Consider the following 24,581-nt stretch of genomic DNA (forward strand, 5'->3'; position numbering starts at 1 on the left):
CTAACTCCGTAGCTCATCGTGGGGCCTGTCCAGCAACGGTAACGTTGCTCACCCTCCCATTCCGTCCAGCACGACCGCGAACAGAGCGAGAACATGAGAAAAACAGCAGCGCCGATTTAAGGAAGGCGGAACATCATCCACACAAGCTGCTTACTGAATCAAAACCCAGTGTCCGAAAGGAGAGAAGGGGACAGGCCTGGGGCTGAGGCAGCTAGCTGGCTAGGTTAGCTGGCGAGCGTGTGGAGCAGATGCCGCAATGTTCACCGAGCAGCAGAGAAAGAAAACAAACTTCTTACCGTCGTATCTCTCCGCTTGCTCGGCGAGCTTCGCCTGATATACAAAGTGCTCTCGGTCTGCCATGGCGCTGGGCGTTGGGGACAGGCGGTACTGGAGCGAGGCTGGGCGGGTGTGTGAGGCTCTGGCGGCGGTTTGTGGAGCAGCGGCGGCGGCTTGGAGCTCTCACTCTACCGGTAGGTCTGGTCTAAAGATGGCGACTTAACTCTATCCGGGAAGGCTTACACACATACACACCAGCACCCAGGCTTAGAGAAGCGCACACACTCCCACGGACTGGTCAGTACCTGAGGTTCACCACTAGTTGTACATTTCAGTGTCCAAAATTTAAGACATCTACTCAAGGTTATTAATAGGCGTAACCTTATGACCTTAACCTAATGTCACCCGCCCTTTGCTGCAGTAATTCTTCTGGGAAGGCTTTATACTGTGTGTTGGAACATTGCTGCGAAGATTTGACTGCGTTCAGCCATAAGAGCATTAGTGAGGTCAGGTACTGATGTTGGAGGATTAGCTGTGGATCACTCCGGCTCATTCCAAAGGTGCAGGATGGAGCTCCGTCACTCCAGAGAACCCGTTTCCACTGCTTCACAACCCACAGCCAGAGAACTTTTGAGGCCTAGCCCTCTGCACTCTTAAAAAACTATGTTTCTTCAAGGGAATGGATCTGTCTAATCCCATGACTTGTATATACAGCAATTTCATGCCTAAATGGTTCTTCAGGCTGGTTTTGTATATGGTTCTATATAGAACCATATACAACACACCCTCCATCAATCTGAAGGACCATTTTACTGTGCAAAGAAGCATTTATGCATGAAATGATTCTAAATAGTTTCTGCTGCAGGGGCCTAGGCCATCAAGGGCCTCCCCGCAATCTCCCACTGCCAATACGGCACTGGAAAAGGAAAAGGATGGCATGCCCACTCCAGGTAAGGGGAAAGGACCTGCCCCAGGTGGAGGAGTTTAAGTATCTTGGGGTCTTGTTCACGAGTGACGGGAAGAGGGATCGTGAGATCGGCCGCAGGCTGGGACAGGTGGCAGCAGTAATGCAGTCACTGTACCGGACTGTAGTGGTGGAGAGGGATTTGAGCCAAAAGGCAAAGTTCTCTGTTTACCGGTTGATCTACATCCCAACCCTCACCTATGGTCATGAGCTGTGGGTAATGCCCGAAAGAACGAGATCATGAATACAAGCAGCGGAAATGAGCTTTCTTCACAGGGTGGCGGGCTACACACTATGTGATAGAGTGAGGAGCTCAGTCATCCGGGAGGAGCTAGAGCCGCTACTCCTCCGCATTGAGAGGAGCCAACTGAGGTGGTTCGGGCATCTGATCCGGATGCCCCCTGGACGCCTCCCGGTGGGCGTCATCCTAGGATCCGCTGGAGGGATTATATCTCAAAGTTGGCCTGGGAGCGGCTTGGGGTCCCGGGTATGAGCTGGAATAAGTTGCGGGGGACAGGGTCATCTGGGATTCTCTGCTCTCCCAACTGCTACCACGACCCTATCTGGACTAGCGGTCAACGATGATGATGATGATTCTAAATAGAACCATCACCTGTACTAAAGAACCCTTGAAGAACCATATTTGTGTTAGCTGATACTTGGCAATGCTTTTCTATGGAGATATAAGTTGTGTGAGTGCAGTATAACCCCTATGTCCCAATGGGCACCTTTAACACTTTAAAGTAATGAAGTTTACCAAGAAAGAAGTCCAGGAAAGACTTTTGGGCATTAAGGGGCTGGCTGCAATTTAGTCCATGACTAGGCTAAAAAGATGGTTCTTCAAGGCAACGGGTCTGTGTAGAACCAAGAGCTCTATATAGAGCAGTTCTATGCTTAAATAGTTTTTCAGATTGATGGACAATGTGTTGTATATGGTTCTATGTAGAACCTTTTTGGAAATGGTTTTATATATAACCATACACAACACATTCTCCATGAGTTTGAAGAACCATTTCACCATGCAAAGAACCATTTAAGCATAAAATGATTCTAAATAGAACAATTCCCTGTACTAAAGAACCCTTGAAGGACCATCCTTGCGCCAGCTGATGCTTGGTACTGGGCACAGTGAACTCCTCCCATTGTACTGACAATGCTTTTCTATGGAGATACAAGTTGTGTGAGTGCAATTGAACACCTATGTCAGCAATTGGCACCTTTAACACTTTAAAGTGAAGGCATTCACCAAAAAGGTGTGTCTGGGTGCTTTTGGACATTAAAGGGCAGCTTCCCAGACCCAGATTAAGCCCAAAGGACATCCAATGGTAAGTCCCCATCAGCACTGCAATTTAGTCCAAGATTAGGTTAAACAAACAAAAGGGTCTTGTTACCGATGCTAATGATCACTGAAACCTCACTATTTAAAATAGAGGCTAAATTAGGCCCAATAGAGTTAATATAAGGCTCCCAAACCTTGTAGAAGTGGTCTGTATTAGAATGGAGTGCACATGTTAAATACTCCAGTGGAATTAAGCATTTTATTTGAAAACGGGTATTTCCTGAAATCTGATTGGCTGAGCTGCGTTGAAACCGTTGTAAAATTCACGGAGCACTGAGTGTGCTGATGGTATTGGGTTCATTTACGGCTAATTCCAGGTTGTTTAGGTATTCTTCTGTCACAGCTACCAACTGAAAAGCTGCTCAATGGTGAAGACAGTTTGGAAATTTAGTGTAGTCTCATCTTCAGAGTCTGACCAAATCAGCTGTCTGTCAGATGTGATCTTAAAAGTATCCGTTTTCTGTGTGTGAGCAAAGTGAGATGTAAAAACATTTACAGCATTTAGCAGACGCTCTTATCCACAGCGACTTACAAGAAGTGCTTTGTCTATCTAGAGAAAGTATCTTTGCTAGTTACCAGTAGGTTAGAGAAAAAGACAGTCCTGAGCTCAGACACTGCTAGAAACAGTCACTGTAGATACCGAGAGAAAAGGAACAGGGGGCAGTCGTGGGCTGGAGGTTAGGGAATTGGCCTGTGACCGGAAGGTTGCCGGTTTGAACCCCAGCACCGACAGTCCATGACTGAGGTGTCCTTGAGCAAGACACCTAACCCCCAATTGCTCCCCGGGCGCCGTGGATAGGGCTGCTCGCCGCCCCCTAGTGTGTGTGTATTCACTAGTGTGTATGTGGTGTTTCACTTCACGGATGGGTTAAATGCGGACGTGGGATTAAAAAAGTATCACTTAAACACGGAGCAATACAATTCAATACATTACAATGAACTCAGTGGTCAGTTAAGTGCGCTATAAAGAAACGCTCAAATGGCTTTTGCGTCTCCTACAGCTGTCAAAGCAACGGCGTCTTAGCGGAGTGATAGTGTTTGTGAAAAACTGATTTCATGGTGAAATTACAGCACAATTAGAATGTTTCTCAACCAATCAGCTTGTGTGGCCAGAACTAAATGTTGTATATAAAGGTCTAAATAATGTCACCTGAATGTTTTACACGCTTTAAATGCCTGTGTTTCTGTCAGAAGTAGCATCAAACCCAGAGTCCAAAACAGCTCCGAACTCCCTAGCTAGTGTGCTGTGTAACATTAAGTTTAGAACTTCTGCTGTCAGATAGTGCACTGCCTATCAAGTATGAGTGTGGATGAATCCCAAATGACCATTTTTAGCGATATTGGGGTGCAGGAATATTTAAATTCTTCACGTCATGCCAAAGAACACCCTCCCCTATGATAAAATTTCAGTAACCCACGGTCTCTCATGGCTTATTCCGCTAATCTTATGCCACGCACGCACAGTTTGAATCTTCTTAGTAATCCACTGTAGTAAAATGTTCTTCCTTGCTGCAAAGGTTGTTGTCGTACAACCTTCTTTCATTCGGTGAAGTTACGTTCCTGCTGGGAAAACCCAGAATCAGAAATAACTGATATAAATCAGCTTCAGTGTTAAAGATACTCCTGATTTCTTGCGCTTTCTTAGCCCAATATTCCTGTACCTTATAACATGACCAAAAACAATGGGTAAGAGAACCTGACTTGAACACTTAAGACAAAGTGGTGAGGCTGAGCTGTTAAAAGCTGGGGTAGATATGAATCCGATGTATGATTTGGAACGGAATCGCTTGTACGGTTACATATAGATATGGCATATTTCCAGATATTCTCCCAGTCATCATCACTTATAGCTACACTTAGTTCTCCTGTAAGTTCTCAAGCTCATATGTATACACAGTTGTCTTAACTTTCAACAAAAAGGCTCACTTTAATGTTTCCAGAGGGGATTTATCAAAACTATTGGTCAACGAAGCATTCTTGATAATGTAACTCCAAATTTGTTCTAAAAAAAAAAAATGTTTTGTTGCGTTCGTTTGGTCCAGGTCTTGCCTCAGCCTTTCCAGCTATGGGAGGCGGGGGGGATTGGCTGTATACACTGAAGTGCCAAAAATCATGGGACAGCAGTTTGTAAATTGATGATGAAGTGGTGTTTCCTCAGGGGATGGCTTGAGAACGTCCAAACCTGTGTAAGTTGTGAGGTGTTATCTTGTGAGGAAGGTTGAACACTGGCCGGCGTGCTTATGGCAAAGTGACAGGACTTATCAGAGGTCAGATGAGATGGTGATGTGCCAGACGGATGGGACGATCCATTTCCAATAGTTATGCAGGCATTGAACAGTCCTCAATCCACAGTGTCACGTGTGTATCAGGAATTCATCATAGAAGTCATTACTACCAACAGTGGACAGCACAGCGTTAAGCCCATGGGTGCTTAATGATTGTGACCGGCGGTGTCTAGTTAGAAGTGTCCAAACAGACACACTCTGGCAGAAATCAGAGGTCAGTGCAGCGTTCTTTAGCTTTCATGGGAAATAGAGAAATCCTCCTGGAGACCACTTCTAATAAATGTGGGAGTAATGGTGGGTATTGGTCTTAAATCGGCTTACAGGCATAACTACCCACGTCATAATATGAATTTTATAGCTTGAGAAGGAAAGGTTGGTATTGAGGTCTCCAGGTTTAAAATAAATATTAAAACATCTGTGTAAAAGGTTATTTCATGATATTTAGCACCAGAACACAGTCCTTCAACAGATTTCTCTGATCGCCTCAGCTAATGGTCCAGTGACCAAGGAGAAAAGTAAGGGCATCTGTTTATAATAAAGAAAGACGCTGACCTAATGCCATTTGTAAGGACTGCTACTTTGGGATCTTCATATAACACTTTCACCTACTTAATAAAATCGGCACCAAGGTTACATGTTTCCAAAACAAGAAAAAAAAGTGACCATTCTACACGGTCAAATGCTTTCCCTGCATCTACAGTAAGCACAAGGCCTTTAATTCCACACTGAAAACCTGATTTGCGTTGAGAAGACATCTAACATTATGAAATTTCAAATGACCTAAGGCTACATGTGTCAAGCAGTAATTCATAGAGCTGTAAAGGAGTGGAATTCCTTACTGGTCTCACTGTAAACTGAGGGTAAAATAAACTGATGAGAAAAAAAAGGTATTATTTAACAAATTTAAAACTCATATAAATAAATAGGTCCTTGACAGTTGGAACAACACTATGGTGGAGATTCATGTTGGGCAGGGATAAGGACACTTGCCAGAACGGTCAGCTGAGGTCTTTGTGAGATCTACCAAATGACCATTTCTTTGTGTGATTTTTTTGCGTTTAACAGTTTTTCTACTGTTATTTTCCATTTTTCATTTTCTCTGTTTCTTTGTTTTTAATCTATCCTACAGCAGGTAATGGGGATCCTAAAAATAAATAAACATGAATTATGACCTTTTGTGAAACCAGTCTGTTCCCTTTTAATTATATATGAGAAAAGGTTTTCTAAGCAGGACAAAAGCACCCTAGCGAGTACCTTCCAGTCTGAATTCAATAAAGAAACAGGTCTGTAAAATACAGGTTTTGTTAAATAAACTTTTTCTATATTAGGACAGTCAGTCTGCCTTACTACAAGATCATTCAAATGATATACATGAAAGAAAACCTTCATAGAAAAGAAAAGAAAAAAAAAAAAAAAAAAAGCACATTTGAATGACCATGTTAGTCCTCATACACAGGCAGTCTGACCCAACAAACAAAACGCCAAGAACTCAGTTTTCACTAATAGGTTTTTATTTACTAAGTATATTAACACATTACATGCCTCAAAATGTAAATCTGAACTTCAAATAATATAGTTATAATACAATGGCACATTTCAGAATTTCAGAAAGGATTTCTCTTTGCTTTGCCCTTTCCTCAGTGTTCCTTCAACACGAGGAAAATGGAAGAGAATAATATTCGGGGTATAAAACAAACAAAAAAAAAAAAAGAAAAAAAAAAAGGAGGATTCTCAGTCAGTCATGTAAGTCAGAAAAAAGGAGGCAATCAGGAGGTAAGGTGCATAAAATGTCATGATTCAGTATGGAGAGCAAAATTTAGAGATCGGCACAATTAACCTCAGTAATGAACAACAGACCTCCTGACAAAAGCTCCTTGATCATAATGAAACAAAACCACCTACTTATCAGTTCTGTAAAGGCAAAGTAGTGGCTTGGGTGTGATCAGGTGTGTAAACAAAAATATTTAGAAACCGAAGAGGAGTCAACCACAGACACTTCAACATCTCTGCATTTGAAGTAAGACGGTCACGATTACCTGATTAAATTTTACGTTGATTATCTAAATTACTCAGATTAAGGATTAGTTTAAAAGTTTGAATGATGAACAGGGTATCTGCAGGTCACTGTAAAGCTGTGTACAGCTGTCTAAACATTCTCCACAAGGGGGAGCCATTAGCACTCAAGTTGCTTTTGCGTGCTTCACCAAAAGGGAGGAAACCCACACAAGCAGGATCTCACGAATGCACATATTTTGGGAGTTGTGTGCAAACTGTGCTAATAAAAACAAACACACTAACAGGCTACTCCAATAATAATCAGATAAAATAAAAACACTTTAAAATGTCTGTTACAAGTTTATTTCATATGCGTTAAATGTCTTTCAAGACATGAGTTGGCTTAAATAGCATTAAACCCCATGTGGGAAGAGAATGTACACCACCGCTAGCCAGACACTAGGCCTAGTAAATTGAGCATCATCATAGGGTAGTATTGATGTTACATACAAAGTGAAGATTTGTGCAGAAATCTTTACTTTGACAAGTTTATAAAAATAATTGGCCAAAAGCAGCATTCATGATTTCTCCAAGTCTTAGATTTTGGCCTTAAATTGACATTTGGCATTAAATCGAATTTGCTAATGCCTGCAGATACCCTAGAAACACTTAAATTCTTCTGCTAGTCTGACGGACTAATGGACGGACACCTTTCTTTACATTTTTCCCCATATTTTTTTCGTTTGAAGTATTTTCAAGGCTTCATTTTTGTCTATTTTGGAATCACTGAAAGCCACTGCATAGTGCATTATTGTTTGTTGTTCCCATTTAGCTTAATAATAATAAAAAAAATATAATCGATAGTGACAGCTCTATTTTGAATGCAGAGTTGTGAAGAAACAATCTCATGTATCTAATAAACCCAAAGAGAGCATTATGTGCATCAATATACAATTCAGAGACACATATAAATACATCATGAGTGACAAAGTAAGTCATAGACCTGCTGGAAGCACATAGACTCATTCCTGTGCAACACAAGCACTTAAACAAACAAAAGCTTGCGTACAAGCTTGCCAAAGCCTCTTGGTCAGTCTCTTTTTCTACGACGTTAACAGAGTGGTCGAGTCAGTCAGTGAATACAGTTTCTGTCTGAGGGATAAATGTATCTCTCGCCTTTTCTCTCCACTGGTCTCCAATACAAGTCATTCATTCCTTTGTACAGTTTTTGCCCTTTTTTCATTGCACTGAGCAGAGCCAAATGAGATAAGGCTGGAAAAAGAAAAGGATGACAGCAGCTTGGATTACAAACAGTGGTTTTCACACCAAGACACGTACGAGAACAGGCAATTCGAAGAGTAATGGAAACTGTTGCGTAATCCTAATGTGCACTGTGACATGACTAGGACCATAGACATAACCTAGATTATCAATATTTATAAAATTTACAGTGTTTTATTTAATAAACTGGAACGTTTTCCTTTTGTGTTTGTTTTTATGCCTGTAAAACTGACTGTGTTAAGGCTTTTTCTCTCCTAGCATAATTGGAAACTGTCCTGAATACATAACTGTAATATAGCCATTATTTTAAATAATGACCATATCAGTATTATTAATTTTGTCTGGATTTATCTTTTTTTTTTCAAACCATATACTTAACCTATACTTACAGTGCCAATGTATCAAAATCAAAAGGAAGAAAAATATATCTATGGAAACATTATGGTCCCACATTAGGAGGTGACATAAAAACATGAATATAAATCTTGGTAAAAAGGTCTAAGGGAGTTGATCCAGTAGCTTTACAATACGATTTCATGACATACATTTCATTCTTTCAAACAGTTACACCCCTGCCTTAAAACACGCATCTTTTGACACATGAAGCGCCATGAGAACTCCTCTGTAGTGTTGGAAAATACAACAGCACACAATACAGAAATAATAAAATACACACAATCATATGGGTGGTCCAGAAGTGGCAAATAACAAGAATAACCAAGTCCATTGAAGTGAAGGAATAATTGGAAGCATTATTTGGCTCATTTCATAAAATAACTACAATTCTGCTAGTAGAGAACTTGTGCCATTAAATGTAGTTTCTATAGCTTCTTTTAAGCTCTGAACGTCAGCTCTTTGGGACCGTTCAAATTTTTCCATCTTTGATCTTTCTGACCTTTGACAACAACCAATTAGTCTGTATTCAACCTTTAAAACAGGCCTGTCACAATTATTACACACTCGCCTGGTCGCAATTATTCGAGCTGACTGAAATCATTTTCCAGATTTCAGAGCTTTCACAATTGTATGTTCATGTCACGACGAACACTGTGAATCATCTGTTGGGTTGAGGCAAACGTATAAAAGCAAAAGCAGAAAAAACACATTTATTGATGCACATCATTTAAAAAAAGAAAAGAAAAAAAAAGCTTCTCTTAACACCTTTAGAGGGCAGCAGTGAATAATGAGTAACGCTTGTTTATTTGACATTTGTCATCATTTGGCAGCCTCTAACAGCTGGGAAGCAAGACAGCGAAATAGGTCAGTTGGGTCACTTTAGGCTTGTACTTTAATAGTTGCATACACTGAAGGAAAAAAAGACACAATGTTAACTGCAATTATTTCGATGGCAGCTAAAACGTCATTGTTACAGGACTACCGTAAAATCTCAGCTGCGTCTGGGTTTACCCATGATATCACATCAGAAATGTAGTGAACTTCAAGAAAGTTGTAAAAACATCTCAGGCTACGTTCACATTACAAGCCTCACTGCTCAAATCCGATCTCTCCGACACGATGGTTCACACTCGTTTAGGCAAGTGATTCAAATCCGTCATTGATGTGAACGACATCCTGAGATGACCCGCGTGTGCACATCCTACTCAGTAACGTAACATGAACGAATCACTTGCATCATCAGCACAAACTTAGTCAGGATGAGCTTTGCTGTGAATAATTAACTCTGATCAGCTCTCAGCTGTTCATTAGAGCAAGACAAAGGTGTAAAAGATGAGGTGTTGCTTTTCCACCGTTTACAGGCTTTAACTTCCGTTTAGTGCTGCTGCCATGGTAACGCTGAATGATGGCACACGCGCAGTGGGGAAAAAGGCATTTCCAATCTGAGCGTCACATTAAGGTTGTATGTCCTCAAACTGGATACATATCCAAACTAAGACCACATATGGAAGTGGCTCAGGCCGGATTTGAAAAGATCATATTTGCGTGTCCACACAGCCCTGAAAACATCAGATCTGAGTCACATTAGGATCAAAGTTCAGTGGACGCTGCTTCTTCTAAACATACTAAACTAACAGAATGTGTAACTAAGGCCACACAGCTCTTGGATTTCCCTACCAAGTTTCACTACTCTGTGCCAACTCAAAGCCGGACTGTTCCATGCAAAACAAATGCGGTCCTTCTTAGCCTTATGTAATGCACGCAAAACATCCATTCAGCTTTGTGAGCTGTAGCACACTCAGTTTTGGGTAAACACCTATACTTACAGTGCTTTATTACTTTCAAATTAAACGTATTGCGTTTTCGTTTCCAATTGTCCCAGTTTCTATAGTTGTCTGTGAACATTTCCGAACAAATAACCAACTTTTCAAAACCATTCTTAAAAGCAACAATTCGGCATAAATTCAACTAAGCCAGGCATGCCAAGCTTGGGAGCTTTCAGGCCAAAGTGCTGCAGAGATTAGTGTTCACCATCATCTAACACTCTGAATTCAGTTCATGAAGGTCTTGCTAATTAGCTGATGAACTGAATCAGGCGTTTTGGCTGGTTTGAGACACGTGAGCTTAACTATCCATAATTTATTTATGTTTAAACTTTTTCATGTGAGAACAAAAGCTAAATATTTTAGGATAGAATTTATAGACGAGGATTCTGAATACTACACGTAGAAAGGAAAACCAAGAAAGAATAAATATTCAATTTGGGTTTAAATTCAAAATTTCAATTTTGGGAATTTAGCTGTAACACAGTCAAGACTGGTAGCACAGCAATTTAAACCGGATCAAGTAGCACACAGTTGAATGGGATTTCGAGAGCATTCTGCAGGTTGCCTTGGCCTTCCTAAAATCCTGACTGGCTCAGCTGATGAAGCTCATGATTGATTGCCTGAGGGTTTGGAATGTTGTGAGAGACAACGTGGCTCCAGATCACCTTCAACAAGCATTACGCAAGCTCACCTGCCAAGCACAGCTGTCGCTGAGGCCTCGACCGCAGCCGAGAGACAACGACAAGAGATGGGACCCTGGCGACACCCTGCAGGACCCACTTGTCTGTATCTGTCCGTCCTGCCTCCCTCTAAGGCCACAGAACCGCCTGATCCCACAGACAGGAACACGAATAAGGAAGAATAAATTACACTGTTCTTTAGGGTACGATACAATAATGCTGGTGAGAGAAACTGAACAAATGGTGGAGAGAACGTGAGAACCGCATGTTTGGAAGCATCAGCGCAGTGGAGGATCTCTGGATTTAGAGATTGAACAAAAACCTCAACCATGTTTGAAGATGGGGACTTGGGAAGGGGACAGGAAATGACAAGGAAGACGAGAGAAAGGAAAGTGGATGTTTTTCCCTGTCTTTTAGTCAGCATCTAATGTCGTCCATCGTACATTTTTCCTGGAAAAAGAACATATCAAATCTGGGAATGCAGACTGACTCAGGACTTTTTTCCTTGTGCTTCAATAGGAGTTCCTATTTGCAAAAATTATTCCAGAACACATAGTCTGGAAATGCATTTAGTCACCAGTATGGTCATCAGGAATGATGCACAGGGTAAAATACAAATCAAATATTAAAATAAGTAACTGGCATGGTATGTCGCATGTAATGGTACATAATATATGTCTTTTTTTTCCATCATAATATTTTCCATTTCAGTACAAAAAGAGGACCAGAGCTTGACTGGTAGTGTTGGCTGGACCCAAGTAAGGGTGCTGTAGACGTCCAGAGGAGGGCAGTGCAAGCCTAGCCGCAGTCTATGGGACAAGAGACCGTCCAGGTTGTGCTGTCTCTTCTTTTTGTCTTTCCGTCAGCAGTCAGAGGGTATTGCCTGCACTTTAGCTTCAAGAGTTCCTACCGCTCTGGTTTTCAGACAGCAGTCTTACGAAAGTGGGAAAGCCGTTAGTGGCTAGTTTTTAGGCAAGTGACTCTATTGAAGCAATGGGGTCCTTGTCTATGTAGGGCAGATGTGTGTTAACTCTATTGTTACATGAAAATGTGCATAAGTGGGGAAAACTGTATGCTTATATCTGTGTTTGCATAAGGAAGATGTCAGGGTAGCTGAATACTGATGTGGTCAAACACCCAGGTTAGATCAATTTTACCTTCAGCAATTTTGTACGGATGTAATGATTGGATCGATCATGACAGAGTGTGAAAAACTGCAGTGTGTTTGTGTGTGTACACGTGTGCCTCAGCTTTCGTCCTCAGGCTGCTGCTGGTCAAGCAGGCGGACGTGTGTGAAGGGGAAATGGCCTTTCTTGCCCTTGCACTCTCCCTCCCACTGGCCGTTCACGTTGATTTTCGTCACCGTCACCATGTCGCCCACCTGCACACACAAACCTTGGTTAGGAAAGCGCAAGTTCATCCATCCTTTGGGGTGTTGCTGCTTAATGGAGACCATATGCATTAGGCATGGTCAAATACACTTTGCATGAATATATACATATTCATGGAAGAATATGGAAGTACACAGCAGCACATATGGATTACAGCTGCAAAATAACTACTATTATGATCATGATTCCTACTGTGATAAGGATACATCTTGTGCTGTATTTTAAATTAAAAAAAAAAAAAAAAAAAAGCAACAACGTAAAGACTGGCTTGCATTATTTATGGCAAGGCAATGAAATTTTAGCCACCGAAATATTTTTAGCCAGGAACAGTCAAAAAAAATGAGCTTCTGGCTAAAAGAGAAAAACATCTGAACATTTTAACCAAATAAGAAACAAGCCAATGTCTCAAAATCTTAAACTTAACAAAAATGTGCTAATGAAAATGAGAAATTGTGATTAAAAACACAGTTTGTTCTTTATCGCTCTCCTGCACCCATCAGCAAATTCAAACAGTTTGAGCAATAGCAGATCAACAGTGAAGATGATGGCTGAATGGAGTCATTTCCCAGTTTCTATGAGGCAGCAATCTCTGTTCATATCAAGAGATGATACAACACCAGGAACCTCTCCATCACAGGTTGGACACACATTGAAAACAAGACGTCCTGCTCAATATGCTTAAAAAAAACATCATAAACAGCAATGCCAAAGTGCAAAGTAAAGCTAAAATGCCTTGGATGACCAACAGTCCTGTTGTTGAGGATGCAAGGTTTTGTGTAACTGTAGGAAGTTTATTTAGTCTAAACTAGTTTAATTTATTGTCAGCTTTGGCTTTCAGTTGAGTGTGCCCTGAATTTAGGTTTTGGCCAAGGATTTTCATTTCAGTGCATCAATAATTGTTCATTTATTTTATTTACTTTACTGTCCACTTGTAGTCATATTCATGATTAGCACATGGTTTCACTAAGACAGGTGAAGCCACCATATCTTTTTGAATAGCTCGGGGCAGTCGTGGGCTGGAGGTTAGGGAACCAGCCTCGTGACCGGAAGGTCGCTGGTTCGATTCCCAGAGCCGACAGCACATGACTGAGGTGTCCTTGAGCAAGACACCTAACCCCCAACTGCTCCCCAGGCGCTGTGGAGTGGGCTGCCCAACACTCCGGGCAAGTGTGCTCACTGCCCCTTAAGTGTGTGTGTGCCGTTTCACTTCACGGATGGGTTAAATCCGTTAAATGCGGAGGTGAAATTTCCCCGTTGTGGGACTAATAAGGGTCATTTAATCTTAATTAATCTTTAAGTCTGCAGAACAAAGTCGGCAGTCCTCACACAGTGCATGTCTGGAACACAGAGAAAAACGTATCTAAGCAATTAAACAGAATCTGGTCTCTGGACTGGACATTTCTTCAGCTTGGTTACTTGCTAAACTAGGGGTGGAAAACTAGAGGTTTACAATACTGTGTTCTCACAAAACCTGGACCAGGATATAATTCTACTGCGATTTTTAAAGATTTATATGCTATATATTCTTACATGACATTGTTATGAGAGATTTATTCCTTGTACTATGAATTATACCTCTAAAATTTCACACAATGAACATAAAGTTTGACCAACTCACTTCAATCTTTTTGTTTTAAGAAAAACTAAACCATATCAGCCTTAAAAACTTCCTTCCTTATGCTTATATCTGGAGCATAGATACATCAAACCTTGGACCTGTATAGTCCCTGCTGTACTACAGACATATGCTGCTAAGAAGACAACCCATCCATACCTCTAAGGCGAGGGCAGTCTTATCATAGGCATTAGGCACTCTCTTCTGGATGGCTCTGGCATACACTGGCCCATTCTGCAGGTTGGGCAGAGGAGTGTTGACCACAGGCTGGGCATAGTCCAGCTTTGTGGGGACTGGAGCTCCAATACCATCCGCAGGGGTCCCCTGGCCTGCCTGTCCCACAGGAGCGCTCCCAATGGAGGTGGGGGAAGCAGGCCGGTATCTCTCCACATAGGGTACAGGGATCAATCCAGCACGCCCCTCGCTGTTCTGGGCGTTCCACCACTGCTCCTCAGGCTTCTCTAGAACCCGCAGCACGTCACCCCTGCGGAACGGCAGGTCCTCCTCATCGTTGCCGGGGAAGTCGAAGAGAGCACGCACATACTCTGCCTCTTCCTGCCTCTGGGGAGTGCCAGCGGGCGCCACGCTGATGAAGCTGGCATGCTTGTTGATGGGCTCGATAAGTGTGGTGGTATCCAGGTAGTGGATCTTGTAAAACTCCAGCAGGCCTGGAAGAGTGTCAAACTCCTGGTCCCCAATACGAAAGCGCGGTGACATCAAACCTGGACAGAGTCAGCAGTGATTAGTCGGAAATTTGCATGACGACGCATATTTTAAACTCTTAAAACTTCGAAGACTTAGTCACACAAGTGTTTCAGCAGCAAATCTGGGGCTAATAAACTGTGTGCCAAACTTTGCATTAAGCTCAACTCTGAAATGTAAATTTGCATCCCAGAATAACAAGTGCTGTTGTGAGGTGGGACTTTGTATAGCAGCGCCGAAGATCCAAAACAAAAAGGAAAAGCAGGACCCCTAGAAGAGGCATTTTCCCCCTCACTGATTCACTTTGTTGAAATATTCATGAATGAGGAGCGTAGCTAGCCCTCAGCTGGCCTGCTAACCGTCATTCGTCCAACGAAAGAAAAGAAAACAAAAGAAAAAAGGAAAAAATAAATAATGTAGCTAGTGTTTACTTGCAAGCAGTGTAGCAGGGCAGCCAGAGAGGAGAGTCAGCATTAGTCAAGCTAAAACACCTCAGCTTTAGCTTACCTAATGCTGTGTGGCATGAGAATCTAGCGCCCCAGCCCCTAGAGGCTGAAGCCCAACCCTCTCCACGCTGAACAGCAGCAAGAAACTGAGCCGGCACCCAAGCTCAGGGCTCAGGCCCAGTCTTCTCGTGCTAAATAGCGTTAGGTAAGCTAAGGTTGAGGCTGTTGTGTTTCATGTGCTTGCAGGTCCTTGCTTAAAAAGATTATGCTGTGGGTTAGCAGGAGTCTTCAGAAAGTTTAGTGTGAGCTAAGTAAGCTGTAGTGTCTCCTTGTCAGCTCTGAGCTGATTTAGTGTATTAAACCAGCATTAGCTGAGACAGAGATCCAGGAAACGAATGAAAAATAAAAGAACCGTGCATTGTGCAGAGAAACGCGAGTTTCATCACTGCGGATAGCCATTTGTTATTCTAATATTAAAATATGTAAACATTAGAATATTTAATATCAATGACAGTTAGTGCTGTTTGACAATGACAGTTAGTGCTGCATTCCCTGTTTAAACGGTCACTAAAGTAGCCTTTTCCCCCCCTGACCATCAGCCAGCTAACTGTGCTTTACTTTCACCTTCTTGCACTGGATTTATCTTATGAGAGTGAGAGATGCCTTTGAAATAGGGCAGCAACTGACGATCATTTTAATTATCGGTTAATCCGTGGATTATTTTCTCGATTAACTGATTAGTTTGGTCTATAAAATGTCAAAAAATGGTGAAAAATGTCAATGTGTTTTCCAGATCCCAAGATGATGTCTTCATATATACTCACCGGCCACTTTATTGAACGGTACACCTGTTCAACTGCTTGTTAACACAAATAGCTAATTAGCCAATCACATGGCGGCAACTCAGTGCATTTAGGCATGTAGAGGTGGTCAAGACAACTTGCTGAAGTGCAGACCGAGCATCAGAACGGGGAAGAAATGTGATTTAAGGGACTTTGAACGTGGCGTGCTTGTCGGTGCCAGACGGGCTGGTCTGAGTATTTCAGAAACTGCTGATCTACTGGGATTTTCACACACAGCCATCTCTAGGGTTTACAGAGAACGGTCCGAAAAAGAGGAAATATCCAGTGAGTGGACGAAAATGCCAGAGGTCAGAGGAGAATGGGCAGACTGGTTCGAGATGATAGAAAGGCAACAGTAAGTCAAATAACCACTTGTTACAACCAAGGAATGCAGAACACCATCTCTGAATGCACAACACGTTGAACCTTGAAGAAGATGGGCTGCAGCAGCAGAAGACCACACCAGGTGTCAATCCTGACAGCTATGAACAGGAAACTGAGACTACAATTCGCACGGGCTCACTGAAATTGGACAACAGAAGACTGGAAAAATGTTGCCTGGTCTGACAAGTCTTGATTTCAGCTGCGACATTCAGATGGTAGAGTCAGAATTTGGTGTAAACAACATGAAAGCATGGATCCATCCTGCGTTGTATCAACGGTTCAGGCTGGTGTTGTGATGGTATGGGGGATATTTTCTTGGCACACTTTGGGCCCCTTGGTACCAATTGAGCATCGTTTAAATGCCGCAGCCTACCTGAGTATTGTTGCTGACCATGTACATCCCTTTATGACCACAGTGTACCCATCTTCTGATGGCTACTTCCAGCAGGATAATGCACCATGTCACAAAGCTCATATCATCTCAAACTGGTTTCTTGAACATGACAATGAGTTCACTGTATTCCAGTGGCCTCCACAGTCACCAGACAGAGCACCTTTGGGATGTGGTGGAACGGGAGATTCGCATCATAGATATATAGATAAATGCTCTGAGGAATGTTTCCAACACCTTGTTGAAAGTATGCCATGAAGAATTAAGGCAGTTCTGAAGGCAAAAGGGGCTCCAACCTTTTACGAGCAAGGTGTACCTAAGTGGCTGGTGAGTGTATGTCCTCAAAGATATTCAGTTTGGTGTCAACGAGGAGTAAGGATCCCCTCAATCACTCAAACCAATTAATCGATTACCAAAATAGTTGGCAATAGTAGACAACTAAATTTAGGAAGTAATGCAGATGTAAAGTAATAAATTGTGATAACTTTATTTATTATTTTCAGGGGGAAAAAAAAGTGGGAGTGGATTATTTCTTTGAATAACTACCCCACCACTGGTCAGTGATGGGTCAGCTTTTTATATTGGTGCACAACCATAGTTTTTTATTCTTGAAGCCGATCTATTGAAGATCTGTCTAGCTAAAAACTTTGAAAGGCTAATTCTGGACTTTATATTTCTGAGCTTGTTAACTTCCCTGTGGGGTGTGTTTATGTATTACTGCCTGAAACCCTCATATTGGCTTGACTGTAAAAAGCGCATGTACTATTTTATACCAGTAACACTAAACCTAGAAGTGTGGGGTGTGGGGTTTCAGGGGAGTTATGTACTGACAACTAAGGCCCCCTTACTTTTAAAACGGCTGCTACACCCCTGGCACTATGTACAAAAAGCTGCAGCAGAGACAGTGTGCAGCCTGGCAGTCCAGCAAAACTAGGCTTGTCTAGGCTTGTTGCTTTCCTAAGTGGCTTTAAATAAACATAATAGAAATAGCCTGATACACAGTCCGTTTGTAGAAAGTATTAGATTTCTTTTATTCTGCTGTTTGTGACAGGCAAGTTATCCAGCTTGGTGACTGCTAGGTTAAGCTCCTTGGCTAAATACAGATGCGAACCAGTCCAGCCACGTACCTACAGCTCCGTGTGCAGCACTATGTTCTTGCATGCAGGTTATTACCTGCTTTAATTGCGCTCCCGTTTGAGTTTTACATTTTATGTTTAGCGGATTAGCCCGCTTTGTACCTGCACCATATTTTTTTCCATCACCAATCTTGTGGTCCATTGCTGACCACACCCATTTCGCAAGGCAGCGGAAACTGCAAATGTGTGACTGCAGCTTCACAGAGACACACCCATTTAAATGCCTTTTTGGCCACGTTCCGTCTTCAGTCTTGCTCTGAGCTTCTAGTTTATCTTTTTCTAATGAACCTTTTTTAGTCCTTGAAAGGCTACACACGTTTATCTAACGTTTTTACTTGATCAACAGTGAAAATAAAACCATTCATGGCTTACTAATCCAATCAAAAGACATATTTCAAAAGTCACATTTCACCCACAGGGCCGTCACAAAAGTGAGAAGCCTCTAAACCAGTGGTTCCCCGTACATTTTGCAACTGATCCAACTAATCAGCTAATTAGGAAACTCTTCCTGAACTGAAGTAGGGATATAGGCTACACCAGAGTTGGAAACCACTGGTCTGAACGGACACTGAAATGTTTTAAGGCCTGTTTAAAAGCATCTTTGAGCAGAAACCAGGAAAAGGCCTCAGCTGAAAAAAAGCCTATTGGGGTGGGGGGGGGCTATTCTGTCTACAACATGCCCCATCATGATACATCATGAATAGTGCATTAAATAACAAACATCCCTGCATTCCTGAACCTTGAATCAGCAAATCACCAAACCTGAACCTGGGGAAAAAACCGAAACTTTACAATCCAGGTAAGCCAACTGACCTTAAATGTGGGCGATATGGCAAAAGCAGTCTCACAATACTTCAAGAACCTTTTACTATACGTGAAATGAAACGGTGTATTTTTTGACATCCAATAACAAACAAGAGAAAAGATCAAGTAGTGCCATTTTAAAACCACTACAAAAAACCGTGAATCAGTAATCAATATCCTGTTTTGCACTAATTCCAATAAAAAAAGGATTAATGATGCTCTTTTTGTAATAATAGAGCCACAGTATGCAAAAAAATGACATCACTATGCTTTTTTATCACGATAAAGATAACTATCGTCATATTGCCCAGCCCTAACTGACCTATATACGCGGGTTTAACATAGCAGATTATTTCTAAGGGAACAAATCACCACCGACACTGAAAAGTAACGGAGGTGAATCAGAAATAAAGGAAAATGTGACAGCAGCTTGTGACCACTTGCAAACATAAGAACCCTGCCCTTCTATTTCATTCATCCTGTACGGTCCAGCTGTGCGAGAGAGGCAGAGAGAGGCAGAGAGCGAACAGCGGACGAGGCACAAGATCACACGCATTCCACGAACACCATACAGAACAGTCATCCTGACTGTGTGTCACCCAACCCATTCATTTCTAGCATGAGTCTCTGAGTGTCAACCACCTTGCAGTTCCGCCGGGAAATTCCACTCCTCCACCCCACAGCCGACAATCATTCCTCATTCTATACTTAGAGATTCGCCAATGTGGATTTGGGAATGTGCACAGGTACTGAAGTACTCTGTTAAAGGTTGCTTATGCCAGTATTTCAATACTGAAAGCACAATTTTTGGACTTAACAAGGAAACCCAGGGAAAAAATACACAGGCCAACAATTCTGTAAAATGCTGTTGTTTTAACGAGGCTGTGACACACAAAATCAGTAAGTATGATACGTTATACTTTTATAACTAAATGCAAGTATTTTAACATCTGCATGTTGCCAAAGAGCACATATTCAGGACTTGACTAAGAAAGTACTGATAGCAGAGCAGCAGCAACAAAGCTAAATACTCTCGCTGCCTTAGCTAGGACTAATAATAATAATAATAATAATAATAATAATAATGTTTACATGCACTCAATAATAAATCATAATCAGACTTCTGCAGTTATCCCATTATTCAAACAGTCATGTAAACAACATACTCAGATCTAGAACTCTGATCAAGAGAGCTAGATTTCAGCTCAGTAATCAGAGTGCATGTGAACTCTTACTCTGATTTCTTTCAGATTTCTCAGTCTGTGCATGTATGAAAACGGACTGCTGTACTGGAAATAAGTGAGCAGCATCGCCCCGAAACGGCAGCAAAGCACTTTTGGAGTGACACTGAAACCAACGACATGCTTGACACAATGAAGGATATTCTTCATCTTCTAGAAGATATATGTTCATTTTTCAAGTGGTGCTGTGCCATGAAGTTTGAATTTTACATTACATTTACATCACGCCTTTTATTGAGAGTTTATTGGCCGGTTGCAAAGCAGAAATCCGATTACTTCCTAACACATGTAGACCCGGAGTTTCCCCATCTGACTCCCTTATCTGATTACTCAAGTGCACACAAGCACGCTGATTGTATTATTGATAAAATCTGATTTTCTCTAGTTATTGGATTATTAAGCGCATGTAGGCAAACTCAGACATTTGTCTGTCAGTGTTACCTCAACAAATTAACACTGCAGCATATCAAGCACTGAGAAGGAAGGACTGTCTTGCAGACAGGCTGCGCCAGTTAGCTCTAGTATTAGCTAATTAGCTCATCTGAAGGGGCAGCCTCTGTACTCAAGTGCAGCGACCGACACATCCCACCTTGCTATTTTTGCAAAATGACACGTTTTAAAATCCACAGTTAAATTTTCACTCATGCTATACTGTTTAATACTCCGTTTGAGTGTGTAGAAGTTGAGTGACTGGTGTTGGAGTGACAGATCTCCAAATGTGCTGTGGAGTTTGTGACTGCAGCGTTTTGACTAAGCTAATAAGAGCTCAGTTACCAAGCCAAACGTGCCACACAGCACAGGCTTGGTGAAAGCAAACCGATGCTAAAATGGCATCTGTTTAGGGGACCCCTTGCATGTAGAGTGTTACCAATGCAGTAAAATGAATAAGACATTTTAGCCCAGTAGACCTCCATCACCTACTCATTCTGCTTTTCCAAAATACAATGCATTAGTCGAGTATCAGCCTCAATTGGAGGCAGCATTTCAGGGTGACATCAGCTGAAAATGCTGGATCAGATACCAAACGGAAAAACTATGAATCTGATCCAATCCTGTAACATTTCAAGCCTACAACACACTCACACTGTGAAATTGTGTTCTTAGCTGTTTATTTCTTAAAAACGGCTAGTTTTAAAGCTTAGTAGCTTTTAAAGAAAATAACATCCATCAGCCAATAGGAAAGGTTTTGATAACAGTATCGGAAAAGAAAAAAACAGAATCATGCCATCTTTATCAGTCAAACGTAAGAATCAGTCCGATGCCAATGCATGCTTTTGTCAGATTTCTGCCAATACAAATCTTATATCACTGCACAAAGCCCTATTTGATCTGGTTTAGGTTTAACAGAGGAGGTCAGCTAATGTAATGTGTGAATTGACTGGCTAATTCATACAGGATAAAGAATCCGTGCATTGTCCCCAAATTGCGTAGATGTTTACGTCAACATTATGCAACAAGCACCACATTTCTGAAAAATAATACCACACTGTGGGGCTAAACTGGCAAGTAAGATGGGTTTGTTCAATTTAGAAAATGCTGCCCGACAAGACAGAAAGCGCAATGCCTTGCGAGAGCTGCATTCAAGTTCATTCTCCTCATCCTTGTAATTCAGCCACCACCTACAGTGTTGAGTCTCATCATGAACTTGAGGATTAAGGAACGGGGTCAAATCAGGCTCCAGTTTAACGGATAGCCTTGTCTTCAGGTTGCGCAAAAAGAAAAACTGGAGTTGCCATTTTCTATTACCCAGTTTCGTTAGGGCATTACCAAGATGTCGATTCAAACAGGACCGCTACTGTTGTGCCAGCTCCTAGTTCAGTAACTTATAGAAGGTAATTCCCTCCACATTACTGCAAAGCAGACGTTGTAAAACCTACACATACGGCAGATTTGTTGGTTTAAAATCACAGATCTGCTCAGTAATCACTCAAAACTACAGCACTGGCCTAGGAGAAACTAATCCAGCTCAAACAGGGCTTGAGACAGAACTAAGGAAAAGCTTTCACGTCTGATCCCAACATGGAATCAGAGCGAACTATTTATCTTTATAATGGTAAAACATTGTTAAAACAAACCTGAGAACTAGTTCTAGCTGCTTTAGACAGCATTCATCAGAAAGGCGGGACTGTTTTAAAGGCCTTCGGTCTGCAAAGTTGGAGACAGGACAGGAGAGTGCTATTAAAATGGCTAATACAAGCTGTCCACACCCCTTCAAGCAGCCACGTCGGGTCGAAGGGGAGTGGACGCGATATCTAACCGGGCTTTAAAAGCTTAGATTTTATTCACCAGTTATACACAAAAGAACATGTAACGTTAGAGGGGCTATGCTGTCGAGTTTAAATACAAACGCATGAACACAGACCACAGGCCAGCCAGCAGGTTCGAGACCCCAGCGAGGTGGAGTTATGACAGCAAAACTGCTAAGTAATGTGGCAAATTATGTACTTTATACGACGAGGCATAAACTGCCTTCTGTTATTCGAATTTGCCGTTCCGCCTTAAATGCTGCAGCAGTTACATTCTAGAGCCTCGGGCGCCAGAATGCAACTTCTACAGTATTTAAGGTGGAGCGAGAAAATCGAGAAAACCAACTTCAGCTTCGTGCTTAGACGTTTAGTTGGCAATATAACAATTCTAATTCATAAGACTTTCTCAGAGGCTATTTATCTATGTACAAGAGGATATCTGAAGGTCTTTTGTACGAATTGTTTCAGAGCAGCGTTAGTTGACCTAGCTGGCTAACTTGGCTAACGCTAGCTAACGTTAGCTCACTAACTTTCGAATGCTGACCTAACGTGCTAGGCTAGCTAACTTAGCTAACGCCAGCTAAACTAGTCCCGTAACGTTTAAGTAGTTCAGACAGGTGGCTAGAGAGAGAAAACGGTGCATTTGGTGTAAGGTTTAACAGACAAGCATATAATGTTTTATTCCACTAAGAGTGAAAGCCCGACTCCCGAAGGCAGAAAGAAGGCTATGCTCGCTAGCCAGCGAGCTAGGTTAACGAACAGTTAAGTTAACTTCGAGGCTGAAGTTGGCTTCCTATTCGACAGCTTCTTGTTCGGATTTTTCCGTTCCACCTTAAATGGGCAGCGGTTACCCTCTAGAGTCTGAGGCACCAGAATGTAAATGCGGCACTATTTAAGGTGGAATGGCTAAATTCGGACACGAAGCTGGCGAATTAAGGCGCTAACTTCACCTTCTTCTACAGAAATCGCGCTGTGCTAAACCAACAGCCACCAGCGACTCATATGAATGAATAAGTTAACTAACTTGGTGGAAAGAAACCTTGTTCAAAATGAGCCGACAGCGTTGTTTAAGCTGCAGCGAGCACAGTGGAAATGAAAAGTCATGTGTACCTGATCCAGACTGCCGGTTGTTGCTAATGCTGTTGATGATATAATGAGAGACTTTAGAGTTTTCAGACACGGAGAGCACATAGTCTCCTTTGATGGTGGTCGAGTCTCTGACCAAAAACACTCCGTGTCTCTGGCCCTGCAGCAGAGCAACGGCGTCCTTTCTGCTCATATTTCCCCAGTACCAGCTCCCGCGGTCCTCGGCGTCAAAATTGCCAGCCATGACTCTCTTCTTCCACACCGGGGCTCTTCCTCAGGCCTGCCTCTGCCTCTCCCAGTCAGTCCGTGTGCCTCACTTCAACTCATGCAAAAAACTTCGGCTCCCAGCAGCGCAGCACGCTCCGAGGAACAGCCCAGCAGCAGCGGAGCCGCCTCGGACCGCTAGCGTTAGCTTCGACCCAGCCGGCCCAAACTCCGCGGAAAACGGCGCCCCGAAAGCGGCACTAAGTCAGCAAAACTTACGGTTCCTCCACACAGCCGCCTTCCTTAGTTTAAAATCCAGCCTCTTTCGCCGAACATCCAACTGTTAACTCCAAAAAACTGAAATGGCGGACGTTGAGAGAATGATTGACTTCATCGGCCGGATGTGAGGTGGAGACTTGGGTTTGAAAATTAACGCGGTGGGACACACCCGACCACACGGAGCTCACGCAGGGGTGGGCGATTCGGCTGGAATATCGCATCGCGATACTTAACCTCTTACTCTCCACGGTGTATTTTGGTTTGTCCACCTGAATTCACGTGACCAAATCGCACGGCAAATTAACTGATGTCTGGGACATTTTCGTGGTAGCTATGTGATGTGAAAGTTTTGGGCTGATAAGAAGTCTATTCTGTTAGACGATTCATGGTGGAAGGATACATGAAGGCTGTTGTAAGGCAAAATAGTCCCTAAAAAAAACTTTACCGCTATTTCACCGTCATCAACATCACATATGAACATTTAGAAGACGCACAGAGGTTCACCGGTGGTTTTGGGTAGTAAATAAATGGGCTGTATTTGTGTTGCAGACATGGTGACCCCTGGTTCCCATCACCACCATTGTAAAGAAATCAGATTCTGTAAGTTTGTCTAGAAATGAACTGTTTCACATCAAACCACTCTGAGGGACTGTATATATCTCAAGGATTGAATTGTTCTGAAATGTTGAACAGTAGGTGGAATTCCCCTTTAAAGATATTTTTATAGTATGCAATGCGAATCTTGATGTTTTGACAGAGAAACGCTGCACTA

The 24,581-nt window shown here is 42.3% G+C and overlaps 2 protein-coding genes across 3 annotated transcripts in view; both read right to left on the bottom strand.

Annotated features, from left to right (window-relative positions):
* The window catches only part of ywhae2 (tyrosine 3-monooxygenase/tryptophan 5-monooxygenase activation protein, epsilon polypeptide 2), a 34,630-nt gene extending 34,087 nt beyond the window's left edge, over positions 1-543 (bottom strand). The window contains exon 1 of one of the 2 annotated variants that reach the window (XM_017702956.2): positions 297-539. In XM_017702956.2, coding sequence (XP_017558445.1) covers positions 297-360 — 64 coding nt within the window. In that variant the 5' untranslated portion in view covers positions 361-539. Of the gene's footprint in view, positions 1-296 lie in introns of both variants that reach the window. The other variant, XM_017702957.2, reaches the window with a different exon arrangement.
* Positions 544-6,357: 5,814 nt separating this feature from the next.
* LOC108430459 (adapter molecule crk-like) lies at positions 6,358-24,284 on the bottom strand. Its single transcript, XM_017702958.2, has 3 exons — positions 23,351-24,284; positions 14,208-14,770; positions 6,358-12,423 (listed from the first exon to the last, which is right to left on the bottom strand). The coding sequence occupies exons 1-3, from the start codon at positions 23,568-23,570 to the stop codon at positions 12,289-12,291; spliced, it is 918 nt and encodes a 305-aa protein (XP_017558447.1). The 5' UTR covers positions 23,571-24,284; the 3' UTR covers positions 6,358-12,288.
* Between the last annotated feature and the right edge of the window lie 297 nt (positions 24,285-24,581).

The sequence above is a fragment of the Pygocentrus nattereri genome, chromosome 23, assembly GCF_015220715.1.
Source record: "Pygocentrus nattereri isolate fPygNat1 chromosome 23, fPygNat1.pri, whole genome shotgun sequence".
In the NCBI taxonomy this organism is placed as follows: Eukaryota; Metazoa; Chordata; class Actinopteri; order Characiformes; family Serrasalmidae; genus Pygocentrus; species Pygocentrus nattereri.